General features: G+C 47.6%; 1 protein-coding gene across 4 annotated transcripts in view; it reads left to right on the plus strand.

The window, feature by feature from the left end:
* LOC143360954 (uncharacterized) overlaps positions 1–17984 on the plus strand; it is a 135178-nt gene that overhangs the window by 86357 nt on the left and 30837 nt on the right. For all 4 annotated transcript variants that reach the window (XM_076800167.1, XM_076800168.1, XM_076800170.1 and 1 more), the window contains 3 exons: positions 10374–10839; positions 13888–14121; positions 15203–15669. In XM_076800167.1, the coding sequence (XP_076656282.1) occupies positions 10374–10839; positions 13888–14121; positions 15203–15669 (1167 nt within the window). The remainder of the gene's footprint in view (positions 1–10373; positions 10840–13887; positions 14122–15202; positions 15670–17984) is intronic.

Here is a 17984-nt window from a genome sequence, read left to right on the forward strand (position 1 = left end):
GCGTCGAGTGTCATTAAATTTCATCGGGTACAGCTCGTCCGACTCCTCTTCCGAATCCATTTTGCAGGAACCGGCGTTCACGCCGTCGACCGTCGCGCGAATTCTCGATATATGTCAACAAGACGGGCCTTGTCAGCGACATGTATCGTCCAGGAGACATACCCGAGCCGTGTTATGTTTACACTCCTCGTGGAGTCCCTGGACCCTCACGGGGTATACTCCACGGTAGTGAGGATAATCCCGCGACGTTTATCACCCAGGTCTTGGCGCCATATATAGAGAGGTCCTATTCTTCGACCCACGCGGCCTTACATTCCTCGAAGAATGTAGGACCAATGCCTCTCGAGCTTCGTGGCGCCTTAGGGGGTATACTCCGCGGCAGTGGGGATAATTTCGCGACTTTTATCATCCATGCCTTGGCGTCATATACATATAGACAGGTCACTGTACTATTCTCTGACCCACACGGCCTCACTCTCCTCGAAAAGTGTAGGACCAATGCCTCTCGAGTTCCGTGGCCCCTCAGGGGGTATACCCCGCGGTAGTGGGGATAATCCCGCGACGTTTATAATCCAGGCGACATATATAGTAGACACAGTCAGAGTCGTTCGCAACTACTAGTAATTGAGGAAGCGTACACCGTGAACTATAATTTTGCTCATTCCAGAACGAACGAGCACAGTGAACCGACTGTGCGCGTTCGTGACATTTACAAAATTGAAGACTCCACATTTCGTGGACGGGTCCGCTTGAAAATCAGTGGGACGAGAGCTTGCTGCGAGGAACCATCGTGCCCTCAAAGCATCTTGCGGCGAAAAAGATTGCTAGAAACACACTTTGACGCCATTCATTGGTCCCGATTAAGTCGTCTCTCGGCGTCTTCGGCGACGAAAGGGGTATGCATACACGACTTCCGGCGGACATTTTTAACGAGTACGGGTCTTTCCTCGAGCCCGTCCAGCTGCTTGTACACGCGTCTTCTCTGATTACACGACTTCGCGAAAAACATCTTCCTTTTATCCTCGGTCCCCTATTCACAGTCTACACTGAACCCGGCCCGGCCCGGCCCGGCCCATCAAAGGAGAGATTAATTAATTGTAGCAGAGACTCGTTACGCTCCTCGGACTGGCTCCGGGAAAGATTTCCACGGAGGAAGTCCCTCTCGTTACGAGTTCATTACGCGGTCAAGGCGGACCCGATACGTGCCGATCATCCTGACCAGTTCGCGTCGATCTCAAGATCAAACGGAGACCGGGGAGAACTGGACTTGATTTCATTCCATCGGCTCCAATGATCCAGCCGGGGGGCCGGTATTATTCGAACGAGTTAGAGTCGTCGGGCCTCCCTCCGCCATTTCGGAACGGTTAAATCCAATCGGGAACGAATCCGAGAATTTTATCGATTAGGAGAGCTGATAAATCTACGTTCGTCGCGCGCGACACCTAATCTAATCAATTACGCTTTGAAAGTCCCTAAGTGGATACGGTTCATTTGCAACTCCGCGGAGCTACGCTTGTCGCGGATAATGAGGCGCGGCGAAACTTATCCGGAATGCTTGGTTCGCGTCATATATGTATCACGTCCTGGATTCGAAAATGTTCTACAAGTTGAAATATTTACAGTGTCTACTCGATTTATGTCCGAAACACAGGGCTGGCCAGGGACAATTATCGGCTAGGAGATACTATTCTTTGATCCACCGAAAAAAAGGACAACGAAGTTCGAGAGGCCGGGGCCCATCACGGGGGGTATATTCCGCGGTAGTGGGGATAGTTCTGCGACATGTATAGGCTAGATATTTGGGACATATATCGAGTAGAGACACTATTTGCGGAGTAAAACAGGTGGATTAGCGTGTGCCTCCTGGATCACAAAGGCCCCTCACGAGGGATATACCCGGTGTAGCGGGGATAGTTCTGTGACAATTATAGGCTAGATATTTAGGACAATTATCGAGTAGAGACTGTCTTTGCGGAGTAAAACAGGTGGATTAGCGTGATCTACTTTGGCCACCGACGCCCCCCACGAGGGATATACCCAGCGGTAGTGGGGATAGATCTGTGACAATTATAGGCTAGATATTTAGGACAATTATCGAGTAGAGACTGTATTTCCGAGGTAAAACAGGTGGATTAGCGTGATCTACTTTGACCACCGAGGCCTTTCACAGGGAGTATACCCCGCTGTAGTGGGGATAGTTCTGGGACAATTATCCCGTAGATATCTTGGACATTTATGGAGTAGAGACTGTATTTGCGAAGTAAAGCAGGTGGAGTAGTGTGTGCCCCTCGATCTTTGGGATCCCTCGCGGGGGGATATAGGCAGTAGGGATAGTTCTGCGACAATTATAGCACAGATATTTAGGACATATATCGAGTAGAGATTGTATTATACGACACCACACGAGTAGTCCCGTACATCGAACGTGAATTCATTTGACGTTCGTCGCTAGCGGCTGTTGAACGCTCGACCGGATCTGGAGATTCCTCTTTATCTATGAAACGCGAGACGCTGCGTTCGAAATACCAACGGAGCGAGTAGGCTTTTAGGCTCTCGAGTAGCTGATGACACGGTGTCGTTCGGCGGAAGGGGGACGGTGTCATAGCGGAAGAATTTGGTTTTTAATTCGACCGCGTGCACGAGAGTCGACGCGTTAACAGCGGCCCGCAGAGCGACGGTGCCAATGCATATTCGAAGCTTGTGGAGCAATCTGCTCTCTTTCTCTCCTTATATTGCATTAGCGGGGCACGCGATACGTTGAATTACGGCTTAGCTAGCAAAGAGCAACGCGCTCTTTTGTGCTGTTTATCGGCCGCGTTCCGTCGAAACGACCGCCTAGATAGCATTCAGAGACACATTCCACGCGACGGGGAGCGGAAAAAAATCTCGGGGAGCGTTGTCCACGCCGTAAAGATACCGATAGACGACCGGCGCGGCGCGGCGCGGCGCGGCGGCGACGCCGTTTAAAATGCTGACAGGCCGTGTCCGCGAAATTATATGGAGAGCGGTGAAAATCGTATGCACCGAATCGTTTCGATTCACACGAGACGCGCTCGCGCGCGCGCAATTCGCCGTCCTCGAGTCGAGTCGAATGGAAAAAGACTCTCGACGGGCTAAACGCGGTATGTGTGTATGTCGAGACAATTTTCCTCGAAAATCGAACGGTGTCTCGCGGCTCCGTACTCTTAACGATCAAAATTACGAGGGACCGTTCTAATCGTTCCCGCGGAGCGTTTAAACGGGTCTCGAAATCAAATTCCCTGTAACGAGACTGTGTGTGCCATAGTCGGTTGCGAATAATTTCACGAACGCGCACCGAGTTCTTTTACGAAATAATCGTGCAACAGAGAGTTTTCGAACGGTTTACGAGCTGTACAACATGCAACGACTGTTTCACCGAGGTCGCAGGATGTTCGAGTAAATCTGAGAACCGTGTAAAGCAGCGCCATATACACCAGAGCCCAAATCCCCGGGCGCGATTGTCGTAAAGCATTTAAACGTGGCGCGCATTGTTGAGAACGGTTAAGCTCCATTATGCAGTCGGGTTCGGCTAATAATACATTACCGAGTCGGTAATGACACGACGTAAACTAATATTCGCTCCAATTAACGCTGTCCCGTTATTTCCACGGTATTATTTCGAGCATTTCGGCCTTAGTTCGTGCGCAAGACTGTTTTCATGGTATAGGTACAGGATGTCCCAAGAATGTCGGACGTCCTTGAAGGGGATGATTCCCGAGGTGATTTGAAGTAACTTTTTCCTTTGCGAAAATGTTCTACGCAGCTTCGTTACGGAGTTATTCACGAAAAACAGGGGCCAATCAGGGCGCGGGAATAGCGGACGGACTCCGCCTCCGCGACAGGTCCCGCTGAGCGTGGGGCGTTGGCATTGGCCGAGCCGGAGCGCGTCTGTTGTAGCCGCGCTGCGATTGGTCCGTGTTTTTCGTTGATAACTCCTAAACAGAGCTGCGGAGAAGATTTCCGCAAAGGAAAAAGTTGCTTCAAATGACCTCGGGAATCATCCCTTTCAAGGAGGTGCAACAATTTTGCGATACTATCAACGAATAATCGTAGCGTCCCACGAAATTAAATTGTTACTAGATTATAATTTAATTTAAAAATACAATTTAATATAAAATAATATATATCTAATATAAAATAGTATATTATATAATTTAATATAAAAACTTCCGGAAACGGGGGTTCGCGTTTAATAAGGCGAGCATGGCAATGCAGTTCTCGCGTTGGGGACCAGAGGGTGTGCTCGAAACGGCGAAGCAGTTGTGTAAACATTAACCGTATCGGACTAATTTACAGCGTTTTAAAACACCAATTAGTAAACTGGCCAGCCACCTAACGAGCACCGCATGCACGACCCTGCTGTAAAGCGTATTAGCTGCGATTGTCGTTGATTCCAGAGACACATTAAGGCACCGTATGCAATTGGGGCTCGAAAGCGGAATTCCAATGGTCACACAGCCGTAGATCCAATCTTTCAGAGCTTTTTCTAAAATATTTTTTTCCCAACTACGGCTTGGTAGTTTTCCGGTCGACGCGTCCATCTCTTTGAACATTTTGCGTTCGCTTTTTATCATTTTTCTTTTTCCTCTCGAGACGCTACTGCAGCTTTTAGCGATGGCCGTGTCTCGTTTACCCCGAAGACCGTCACGAACTTCGTAACTCGGCATTTTCCCGTGGAGAGGAAACGCATCTTGCTTTGCAGAACTTCGGGACACGAGGAACTTGAAAAATAGCCGTCCGCGACCTACGAACTTCCACAGCTGCACAAACTCTCGCGACCAGAGGCGAGAATAAGCTGGATAATTCTGTTTAGCACATTCCCGCCGTGCACGGTGTATACAGCGAATACTCGATGTATGTCAACAACACGGGTCTCGCCAGCGTCATGAATCGTCCAGGAGACATGCCCGAGCCGTGTTATGTTTACACTCCTCAAGGCCTCTCACGCTTCATGGCCCTTCCCGAGGTATAGTAGTGGGGATAATCCCGCGACGTTTATCATCCAGACGTATGCGACATATATAGAGAAATCACAATTTTTTTTCAAAGGTGGGGTCACGAAATTTTTATCCAAAAATCCCTGCCCCCGGAGTGCTCAATTTTCAAAGCTTTATTTCTTACAAGAACAGAGCACATTATACTTTTGGCCCGTAAAGCGTGTTCCGGTAAATCTGCAACGATGTCGCCGCGAATTAAAGACGCTACATTTCCGTTGGTCGTGTATTAATTCAACGAGATTACGAAACCGATACTATCTGCTCGAAAGCACGCTCGCATAAAGAGCGACGCGCTATCTCTACGGTCGGAATGACGCCGTGTCTTATCAATTGTGTTCGTAACACACATTTCACCGTGTTATCGGCGTTACAGTTCATTCAATCTCGTGCCGAAGCGATGAGTCTGCTCGCCGGCACGACGAATGAAGGCTAATTTCGGTGACTGTATTCGAAGACCTCGTGGCGGTATCGCACGCTTTCGAGGGACCCGCGCGTGTCTCAGGTAAGATCAGAAAACCTTGGCCGGGGCGCATCCCTTTGAAAAACGTCGGCTCCTCCCCCCCCCCCTACCCGCGGAAACGAAAGAAGACTTTCCTTGGAAAATAATTCTTGAAGATTGCGTACTAATGGACACACAAGGGCCCCGGAGTAAAATCGCGTTCCGTCCCGTAAAGCAATTTCGTTCCGCGAGCTGTAATCGCGCTTTATTACATCCATTTTCATAGAATTTTCAAGCCGGAGAATATTATGCCCCGTGCGCACGAGTCTGAATCAGGCGTACAATTTCGAAGACACCCGGGTTCCCTTTATTGCTGCGCTGCCGCATAGTTCTAAACGCGAATGAGAATTATGGTTCGCGTAAGCTTGTTGTGTTGGTACTGTGGTAGCAGGACAAACTTTTCTTTTCGAATCAATTTCATAACAGATTCCCGAGGATACGGCTCGAAACAGTGGGGAAGATTAAAAGAATCGCAGACCGGAGAAAGAACGGAATCGCGACAGACGCAATTACGATTTCGCATAAAAGTCCAGAGTCCCCGGATATTATTTATTCCGTGTTAGGTACATGGTGATGGTTGGCGCATTAGCATAATACGTACACGTCGAGCTACAAATGGGGGTCGAATATTTCAGTGAACGTCGTTTAATTACCCAAGGCGATATCACGCCCACTGCCTTTGACCTTTCCATAATAAATGCACGCCGGACCCGGTTTAATTGGCATACAAATGGATTTTCCTGAAACGATTTCAGCACGAGTGGATACGCCGCGGCCCGCTTGATTGGGGAGCACGTGCTCCGCATAATGCGAATTGGTTTACGATCCTCGGCGGCCATCTGCATTTATTCGCGTCGCGAATCCCTTTCCCTGGAAACGCTTCGAAAACTCTCGGAAACGGTCAACCATCCGAGAAAAAGAGCATTTTTAACCCTTCCGCGGCGGTGCCCGACTCGGATTATTAAAAAACATATCTAAAAGAATAATTTGGCTGAACTTCACTTTCTGGGACCAAAAATTTTGCACCTTTTTTTAGATAATCTTGTAGATCTCGACTGGAAAATTCCGAAAATCGAAGTTTTAACGCTAGGAATTCACTGGTTCCAAAGTTGTGCGTGTTTAAAGTTGAGCGATTTTCAGCATTTTTAACAAGTAGGGCCGCCGACATGCTAGCGTGTGTATCACGCTTGACGTGTTAGAATTTCTCAATTTTAAACACGCATAACTTTTGGACCAGCGAATTCCTCGCATTAAAACTTCCACTTTCGGAATTTTCTTGCCAATATCTACAGGATTACACTTTAAAAAGTTAAAAATTTTTGGTCCCAGAAGGTGAAATTTAACCAAAAATCGTTAAACTAAGCTGTGAATTTGTCCAAAGCTCGTGCAACATAATTGTGTTAATTTCCCGACGAATTGCGATCGTTGACTGACTTTCCGAGGCACTGCAGTCCCTTGCGATGCGTCGCTGGCTTGCACCAGAGATTTGAAAGGACCACGGCCGAAGTAATAAATTTCAGATCATCCATCCGCGTCCTTCTTTTAAGATGCCAATAATGTTTGACGTTGACCCAGATTCCTTTCACCGTTGTCGAATCGTGCGAATATTTTTAGCATACCAGAGCTAGAGGTCCTGCATAATTTTTGGACCGAACCCTTTCAATTATTCACTTTGACTATTTCGATAACGGTGTTTCTTAGTTTCGGTTATAACCATTTCCACGGTGTTTTAATGTAGGTGGAACGCGTATTCGACGTATCTTTGAAGTATCTGGGCGGCCGTTTGCACATGATAGAGCAATAGATTCGCAAGCCATTTGTTCCCGATTAGCTAGATTCGATCCGATAAGGGTGCAGAGATAGATACCCGGGTCAGGTACAATCGATAAGCACCGGATTTAGTTCGTCCGTTAACTTCACGACATCTAGATTCGTCCTGCGGCAGGGGATAAGGACCGCCTTTGAGAAGACGGTAACAAATAATAGTCGATTTACGCTTCTTCGACGGTACCGATAGCCACTGTATACTCCGTTCGATACATTGCTAAATCGAAACTTATTTGTTAGATTCTTTCTTAGAAACTTAGAACCCTTGCCAGATCATTACGCTCGATTTTCATCGGAAAACATCCGAAGCACAGAAAAGCGTGTTCCACGTAAGTCTGCTAGTAATGATCGCAAGAGCGTGTTATAAATAAGTCATGCACTAATAAGACGCAATTACCGATGCAACGGTAGTTCGCGGGCTTGAAAACTATTTTTCTTCTGGCGCGCAGACTAAGTAGCTATAGTTCGCGAAAAAGGAGAAAATGAACGACCCCGCAATCATTGTATTATAATTGCTGCTTTACGTTTCATTCCGAGTGTGTTATCCACTAATTACACCTTGCCAGACGAAGTCCCAAGCGTCTATCTGCGTTGCAATAATATGATCTATTTAAATAACATAAAATTTCAAATACTTCTCTCTGAAGCATTTTAATAATCTTAGCGAAAAGCTTTATGGGTACAGTCGGGAGACTCCATTTAGGTTGAGAAGCGCCTCGAATTATTTAACACTCGTCGAACTCTTTTCTTACGTTAATTAACACCGGTCGGGGATTCATTAAAATTCCGTGCGACGCGACGAAAATTGATCGCGAGTCCCATACAAAGTTCGCTGAGTGAATAATCGGTAACTGTACAATATTAATTAAGGTTTAATAAGAGCGGAATGGGTTCACCTAATTCCAGATACAGAATGAAGTTCCACCGTGCGAACGGCACTACCTTTTTTCCCCCGATCTAAGATTAAGCCCGTCGAGCGCGAGCAACCAACACAATTCAATTTCTAATTTACGGTCTTAATTACGCGATATACTTTCTGACGAGCTGATTGTGTTCCATTTTCAAGAACGGAACACAAAGGTCTCTCTCCACGTCGGTGTTGCCGTCTAAGCCACTCTGGAAACACAAATACACCGTGCGTCCTTCATTAATGAATTCTCCCCCTCTCTCTCTCTCTTTCTGCGAAACACTGCTTTCCATTCTTCTCTAATTTATTCTGTCGTTCGAGGTGTAATTCGCATATTTCTATAGCCGTCCAATTACGGGAATACTCATCACTACGAATATCAGGGGTACCCGGGATTTCGAGTGCCCCTTTGGCTGTCTTGAACAGTCAATAAGACTCAACTTCACTTCCGGGACCCAGAAATTTTTAACTTTTTTTATATACAATCCTGTAGATCTTGCGAAGAAAATGTCAGAAATCAAAAGTTTAAGGCAAGGAATTCACTGGTTCAAAAGTTATGCGTGTTCAAAGTCGAGCGATTTTAACCCTTTTTGACGAGCGAGCTTCACAGCCGGTTTTCTCGCGTTGTCTTCATTTCCAACCCGACATTTTCGGGTTGCCTGAGCATTTATATAATACGGCCCGAACCGGCCCGACTTCTCAAAAACCCGTCATTTCGGGAGCCCGCACACCCCTAACGAATCCGCAAACGCAGGGAATGCTGTCATAGTTTACAGCGTTCTTGTCAATTATTTTACAAATGGCGAAAAACGGGAAACGTGTCCGGTCGTTTGTTCATGCTTTCGCGCACATGCTAGTATACTACCCCGCGTGTTTTCCAGTCGTTTCTTATTGTGTAAATCGGGCATTAAGAGGGTTTTACGGCCGCTGGTTTGCCGTTTAACGCGATACTGTTAACACTGTTGATACTGTTAGCCGAGCTGGCGAAACAGCCGGCAAGTTATGCCGGGTTTATTGTTCTCGGTATGCGACCGATTCCGTCGACGGATTAGAAAAAGGAAAAAAAAAAGACATAACCGGCCCGCAGACGCAACAAGCGGCAGGCGGCGGCAACGCGAGCCGCTTTCAATTCAGCTCCGTTCGATGAATGCGTGTCGACGCGTGCGTGCACGTGCGTGTGCGTCTCTCATTAATAATACAGTTATGCAACGCGGTTCGTGCGCCGGGGATATTAGTATCGCGCCGCAATACAGTGCGGCGCCTGTGAATCGGGCCCGATAAACATAACGTTAGCGCTATGCGCTCTGAATGCTGCATTCCGCGCAACGACGCCTTAAACATCCGAACGCGGAACAACGGATTTGATTGTTTTGAGTCGCGCATTGCTCACGGTGGAGAATCCCCGAGCGTTCTTTCCTCCTGTTTCGAAACGCCAAACCTGCTGATCGGACTGCTCAAACAACCTTTGTAGTAAATTCAAGTTTTTATTTCTTAACACTATGCCGTCCGCACGTCTAATCTAGATTTTTTCGTGTCGCGCCGATGTAGAGCCACCGGCACTTACGCCATATTTTTCGCATGGCACCAAGGTGGAGCCACCGGCACTTACCCGATATTTTTCGCATGGCACCAAGGTGGAGCCACCGGACGTCATAGTGTTAATTTACTGTACAATCTCCATCATTGTCTAGGACAGTTTGCCATCTTTCCTGCAAATTTTCAATCCCCTTATAGAAATCCAGGGTTCGTCGAGCAAAATATGACTCAAGGTGCCTCGTTAGTGAGTCAAGTACTGACAAACTTTTGTCTAAAACATTTCTTAATTGCACTATGGGAAATGCCTAAAAAATGGTGGCATAACTTAACGGAAGGTATATCGAGACGATTTTATGGAAATTTTTATTCTGTCCCCACGCCGAATCTATTGTACGTGGAATAGGATGGAGTCACTTGGGTAGCAAGCAATTAGGGTAGCAAGACGATGCAGCGGGTTCGCCATTCGGCGAGGAACGGCAGCGTTAACGAGATTTCGGGTTCAAGGCGATCGAAAACGCCACGGTTCCGCGGTGCGGATTTCGATGAGGAGCAAGACAGTTAAATCGAATTGCCATAATTGTTGCAGGTGAGGAAGTCGTGACGGTGCCACCTACGAGCGGAGGTCAGGATAGCTGGAGAGCGCAGACACTGTCGTTGAGCAGCGAGTCGCCCGGTAATCGTCGCAGAGGGTACCATCCGCAGCTGCAGGCCGTGACCACCGGTAAACGCACGCGACCAGCGCCGCCCCCGCCTCCGATATCCTGCAAGGTCAATGCCAAGGACATCAACAAGTACTTCGACTGGCCTAACAAGGAGAATAGGCCAGGAAATGCCGTGAATGCCGGGAACGCCGGGAACGCGGGCAACGCCGGCACGGACCAGAATCAACCGGAGAACGATCAGGCGACCATGGGCTCGAATTTGAGTCGCCATAATGGAAAGGGCCTCACGGGCCGGAGAACCCAATCCTCCGGGAACCTGTGCGAACCTAAAGGGAAGCTCAACAGCATGGGCAAGATCCTGGTCCCCTGTTCCAGCGCCCAGAGGGAAAGGTAAACTCAGGATCATTTTTTCTTCTTATTTGTCAAGCTCCCCTCGAACTACATTGGTCTATCTGGCTTTAAAAGTATGTAGTGACAACGATCCATAAGATATTAAATGCATAGCGTACAGTCTTTGCGGAAAGAATGTACATATATGTATTTACACGCGCATAACTTTTGAACCAGTGATGTCCTAACATTGAAACTTGGATTTTCGGAATTTTCTCGCCGAAATCTGTAGGATTACGTAAAAAAAGGTTGAAAATTTCTGGTTTCCCGAGGTAAAGTTTAACCCACGACTGCCTAGAAGCTCCGAGGGACTTGGATTCGTCGGATTCGATAATGTCCTAAGATTAGCATCAAGATTAATCCATCGTCCGCCAGAGTTGGCAATCGTTCGCTAATCTGAGAACAAATCCGGCGCTGTTTGGTTCCCAGCCGCGGTACGGGACAGGCACACATCCATTCAGTTTGACTAACTTTCATTCTGTTGATCGAACACTGTTCTCATGCTAACACAGTCGAGGCAGCGTTGACATGCGCATTAAATGTCCGTTGCACTATTCAACGTAAACCAAACATTGTCCGAATATTAATTAGAATCGCTGCGCTTGCGTGCGATATTGTGTCGCCGGTCCCATTCGAGCTTGCAATTCGAGCAAACGCGGCCCGTTGGAAAAAGTTGCTGATCAATCGAACCGCGTTTCTACCGTTCACTTAACAACGAATATATGTGATAATTTGAAAAGAAGGAAAAAAAAATAAATGCAATTGCGGCGGATCGGCGAGAGTTCACGGTAGACACCGTGAGAATTAAAAGAAGCACTGCACGCTGGATTGTTTTGATTAAGTTGCGAACCGCGTTAGAGTTAAAACGGTGAAACGGAAACGACGTTGTAATTAAATTCCACCCGGAAGATGAGACAGTTAAGATAATTGAGCAAAGCGAACGCCGCGACGCGGCGCGGCGCTTTCGCACGCATAAAATCCCCTTTCTGACCTAAGCGTGAAATTCTTCTGCGTGGTTGCAATCTGGTTGCGCGGTGGCACGGCGGTGGTGCGTCGGAAAATTGATCAGACATATGTTGTCAAGGTCACCTTTCCGAGTAACCCCCAGGAGGTTTCAGCCGTCGCTCGTTTTTTACTAAAAAGTAATGGATAAAAGAAGTTTGAAAAATATAGCAGTTATATTTTAAGGGCCAACGGTAGTCACGTGACTTGTGTCGGTAACGTAGTCACTCTACCTTATCGCGAATCTATGGAGTCTTGGCTCATAATTTTTGGCATACTTCTAACGCTCATATCACCAAATATCTGCGTAATCTCGTCAGCTCATGCCCAGAGCGCGTTAGATTGAACCTTCCTCTTTCGAACGAGCCCTTTCCCAGTGAAAAATATTGTCATCTAAGGGCGAAAAGTTGAGGCGCGTAAAACCATTTTTCCCCTATTTTTGTCGGTAATGTGGTCACTCTACCTTATCGCGAATCTACGGAGTCTTGGCTCATAATTTTTGGCCTACTTCTAACGCTCATATCACCAAATATCTGCGTAATCTCGTCAGCTCATGCCCAGAGCGCGTTAGATTGAACCTTCCTCTTTCGAACGAGCCCTTTCCCAGTGAAAAATATTGTCATATAAGGGCGAAAATTTGAGGCGCGTAAAACCATTTTTCCCCTATTTTTGTCGGTAATGTGGTCACTCTACCTTATCGCGAATCTACGGAGTCTTGGCTCATAATTTTTGGCCTACTTCTAACGCTCATATCACCAAATATCTGCGTAATCTCGTCAGCTCATGCCCAGAGCGCGTTAGATTGAACCTTCCTCTTTCGAACGAGCCCTTTCCCAGCGAAAAATATTCTCATATAAGGGCGAAAAGTTGCGGCGCGTAAAACCATTTTTCCCCTATTTTTGTCGGTAATGTGGTCACTCTACCTTATCGCGAATCTACGGAGTCTTGGCTCTCGGACAGTCACGGAACTGGGGCGTTTTCCATTAAATCCTCGTTTGCGTGGGGGGAGGGGGAGAGTAGGAGATGAGGGGTGGGTCGCCGGAAAAAGGGAGAAAAACGTTAAAAGGCGGCCGCATTTTGATTTGATTTGCGTAAGTGCTGTTGTTCTAGCCCGTTAAAATTGCTCGTTTAACCGTGTAATTTCAGCTGTCGGCCGAGGAGCGCCGCTCCAGGATCGTATTTACGCGCGGTAAAAAAGTTTCATTAACCCGCTAATTTTCCCGCAATTCGTTCGCAAAAATCGAGTCTCCGCGGTGAGGCGAAGTGCGATTCACCGTGCGATTCGCTTCCGTAAACGTTACGTTCCCTCCGACAGCGAGCACACGATCTTACCAATAATGTCGCGTGCAAATGGCGCGAACGATTTCGACATAATTTCCAGTGAACCGCGCATCACAGGTCCGACGGATCGCGGCGTTACGTTCGAACGCGACGGCGAAGTGAAACCCGGCGATTTCAAAAGCTGTGTGCTCCATTATGAAAATTTATCCGCGATCCCCGAACGCAACGCAACCCGCGCACTAATTAGACATCTTGGAAATTATGTGCGAGCACATACTTCTCATCGCAACGGTGTGCGGGCGCGTTTCGCGCCGCGATCACGATCGAAAGTTAATATTCTCGACGTTTTAAGTATTTACGACCGAACAGGCGATTAATAATTTATGAGCGATGGCACTTTCTAATTCGTTCGAACGCGCGCGCTCTGTGTCTGTCCCCGGATCGTTAAAACTTCATTCTCCAACGATAAATAATTGTAAATTTCGGCGGCGCGTTCTGCGGCATAGCGTGCAAGAAAAGCGGGACGGGGAGCTTTTTCCTTTTTAACGCGCAATATGACCACATTTTCCACGGCGGGCATAACGACTGGCCATCAAAATGTAGCTTCTTTTTTTTTAACGGGATCGTAAAATTTACGACATTTTCAAGAATACGAGTCTTTCCGAGCCTTCGCAATCCGGCGCCTATATCGATCCAAAAAATATAATATCTCCTAACTTTTCTCCTCTGCACGTGTGTGTGTGTATCGCTGTATATTCTGTGCAGATACAAATTCTGTGGCTCGCTGCCGAATCATCTGGACGACAAGGACGCGCTCGATGACGATCCGAAGGAGAACAATAACATAATGACCGACACTATCACCGGGAATCTCGGAGGAACGTTGCCGCACAAGAAACGATCCTTGGGCGTGCATTTCTCAGACGGAGGACCAACCGGAGCGTTAGATCTCGTGAAGCATCGATCGCAGGATTCCATCGACGAAAATGATCCCTGGAGGTAGGCCGTTCGAACGTGGTGCTGCGTTAAACTGCCATTAAACATTCACGTTGAGTCTTTCAAAGCCGAACACCCTTTCGTATATGTCAACAATTTTGCTGCGCGCTCGCGGACAATCGTGTCAATATGGTCGCAGACACAATTGCGTTTTTGTATACACCAAATATCGGTTACCGTTGATACACGGATGAAAAGCGAATATCGTGTCGCAGTTATTTACTGCGTATCGATTTCTGATGACTACACTGCGGACATTATGCGTTTATAAAATACTAAATACTGTTCTACCATTTTCAAACGATTCAAATGATCGTATGATCAATCTAGATAATTTTTATTTCGCGTGAAAAATCCACAGTATACCGATCCGTTCGAGTATACAGTCTCTACTCGATAAATGTCCAAAATATTTAACCTGTAATAGGCCCCATTACTGGGGTTAAAGGGTTAAAGCTCAAGAGCTTTGTATTGAGATCCGCTTGTCTTACTTCGCAAATAAAGTCTCTACTCGATAAATGTCCCAAATATCTAGCCTGTACAGTGAATTCTCGTTACTAGTCAGTGGCAACCTTACGATTTGGAGTCAGTGGAACTACCCACACCACCGCGGTGAGGGGCCGAAGCTCGAGAGTGTAACATTGTATCGGAGTAAGACATTCTCTCAGTCTTCATGTCACTATCGGTTAGTAGTCATAGGCTTATGACTTATAGACGGATGTGACTCTTAAATCTCCAGCGTGTCCTGTGTACTTCAAATGCGAAGCTCGGCGAGAACCTCGGATCTCGTCTAAGAGTCAGTCGCCAGAACCGCGCAACTGACTCGTAACGAGAATTCACTGTAATTGGCCCAGAACTATCCCCACTACCGCGGGCTATACCCCTCTCGTCCTTCTCTACATTCGGTAGTGGATCAAAGTATAGTATCTCCTATCCGATAATTGTCACTGATCAGACCCGTGTTTTGGACAATTATCGAGTAGTTATTCTGTGCATGGAATATAAAGACACAAGTTAAATGATATTTAGCCATGTCCTGTCGCGTTCGAGAAGAAAATATAAATGACGATCCGTCCCCTAACAGGTACCAGCAGAGCGACCTTGATCTGGTGAGGTGTCGCCACGGGAACTTCGACTCCGTGAGGCGGAATCGAAGCACCGACGCGGTGTCCAGCGATTCGACCCGGAGATACACCCGCGGCTCGTCCCTGGAGGACAGATGTCATCGGAATTCGGATCTTGACCTGGTGGGCACGTTGCCGAAACGAAAGCAGGACACCCGGAACGGCAGGAAACCTTCCGATATCAATTCCTCGTCGTCGCAGCCGAGCATACCGGACGCGACCGATAACGATTTGCTGATGCAAATCGTGCACAAGCCTGATTGCGAGCTGGTCAGGCATCGGCAACAACTTAGCAAGTGCATCGATCTTAAATTGAGCAAACTGACCGGCGGGGAACCGCAGGATCAAGGTTACGCCTCGGAACGCTCGCCGGAAGACGAACATCCGCCTTCGTTGCCCGGACAACCGTTCCCGAACATCACACCTGGTGAGTACGTCCATTGTTCGCCGTTGATTGCCTTCCAGATCTGGAGAATCTCGAGTATCCTCGAGTAAAATTTGTATCGAGACCGTCCTGGAGTGAAATTTGCCGGACACAATTACTTCCCGCGGGGATTGCGCGAAACGTCGATATCCGAGCAACAAAATATTCCCGCACCGAAACGACAAATATTTTTCTTGAAATTGGAGCAACACAGAGAGTCTGTCGGTGACGTAAATCCCTTCAGGATTTGTTCCGGTTTTTCCCGGTGGCGCCCCCCCCCCCCGCCCGCGATAAATTTATCTCGTTGCACTTGCAATTTCTTTCGAAACTAATCGCTTCAAAAGTTCTCCCGTTACAATTGTGTTTTCTCTCTTCGTTGTTTTTTTGCCGAGTCGCGTCCCGTCGTCCCTCGTTCGCTGACCAACCGTGGAAGCTGTCTGCGCGCTGTTCCCATTTTCCCCGACTTTATTTTCCTTCCACTCGGTTCCTACTTTCTTTTAATATCATTCCGGGTACAATGTATCCGCTACTCTTATTCCGTTCCCACTTTGGCCCTCATCTTTTGCGTATCTTTCGAATAATTTCTTATCTCCTGCACTCCCCGAGAGTTCGCTCCGTAATTTTCCTTCCCTCGACCTTTGCCGAGCGGCCGCGTTCTCTTCTATTCACCGTATTATTTGACTTCTTTTCGCGGCGAACTCCTTTTGTACCGTCTCCCCGCCCGCCATCGGCTCGCCCCCATTCGCATTCACGACATAACTTTGTTGTCCGTTTGATCTGGCCCCGAATCCACTGTTCTCCCACCGGCGGCGCTACACAATTTATACAAGCGTTGCGTTTTATACTTCCTGCCGCGGCCGCCGAAGAAAATAACCAGGCGGCAATTGTGCGGCACGAACAATTGCAAATAAACGCCAGAACGGTGGGTGTATTCCGTTTTAAACAAAAAAAGAAAAGCGGTAGATGTTCGCAATACGATGCGCAAAATGCATTTCCGGAGGATAGTCACTTGATGTCGTCGAATCGGCAGAACGAGAAACGGAGAGACCCTACGGAAAATTAAGACAAGTTTAAAAGAAGATTGTTCGCGTGGTTCGCGACCAGTAAAAAGAACCGTAAAACACACTGTTCGGGACGGACGTCGGTTGTAAACGCTTAGGCCAATGTGGCGGCACAGTTCGAGAGAGCACCGTTTACGCTCGGCCGAACAGAAAATGTATTCTTATCGTATTAATATCGAGTACGTACACCGGTGAATTACGACCCTCGAAATGTTTAGCGGGCCGGGGTAAAAACAAGCATTTTAACTTCCCGAGCCATCAACTTGTCGTCATTTTCCAAGATCGTAAAGTTACGGTCGTTCTTCCGCGAGGTTTGCATATTTTTTGCCAGCTGCCTGCTTAAGATACAGTGAGCAGAGGAAGCGTACGAACCGGAGGGCAGCCCGGTAGCCTGACTGCAGAAAAATTGCCCAGCGTGTCGCGGTTTTCTCAACGAAATATGCGCTTATTTGCAGACACCTGCTAGATTTACCACCCCCTGTAATAGAGCAGTTGCATTATTCCCGAACTGCAATTACTCAAACTCCAAAATTAATTCCCGTACCTGCGCCCCTACCTGTGCCAGTAGTTTTGTGCCCGCAGTTTTGTGCCCGTAGTTTTGTGCCCATAGTTGTGCTCATAGTTGTGCCCGTAGTTTTGTGGCCGTAGTATTGTGCCTGTAAATGTGCCCGTACCTGTGCCCATAGTTTTGTGCCCGTACCTGTGCCCATAGTTTTGTGCCTGTAGTTTTGTATCCATTTTTGTGCCCGTAGCTGTGCCCATAGTTGTGGTCATAGTTGCGCCCATAGTTGTGCCCGCAGTTTTGTGCCAATAGTTGTGCCCATAGTTGTACCCGTAGTTTTGTGCCCATAGTTGTGCCCATAGTTGTACCCGTACTTTTCTGCCCATAGTTTTGTGCCCGTACCTGTGCCCGCAGTTTTGTGGCAATAGTTGTGTCCATAGTTGTACCCGGAGTTTTGTGCCAATAGTTGTGTCCATAGTTGTGCCCGTAGTTTTGTGCCCGTACCTGTGCCCGCAGTTTTGTGCCAATAGTAGTGTCCATAGTTGTACCCGCAGTTTTGTGCCAATAGTTGTGTCCATAGTTGTGCCCGTAGTTTTGTGTCCATAGTTGTGCCCGTAGTTTTGTGCCCATTGTTGTGCTCATAGTTGTGCCCATAGTTGTGCCCATAGTTGTGCCCGTAGTTTTGTGCCCACAGTTGTGCCCGTAGTTTTGTGCCCATAGTTTTGTGCCCGTACCTGTGCTCACAGTTTTGTGCC

The sequence above is a fragment of the Halictus rubicundus genome, chromosome 14 (genome assembly GCF_050948215.1).
Source record: "Halictus rubicundus isolate RS-2024b chromosome 14, iyHalRubi1_principal, whole genome shotgun sequence".
Taxonomy (NCBI): Eukaryota; Metazoa; Arthropoda; class Insecta; order Hymenoptera; family Halictidae; genus Halictus; species Halictus rubicundus.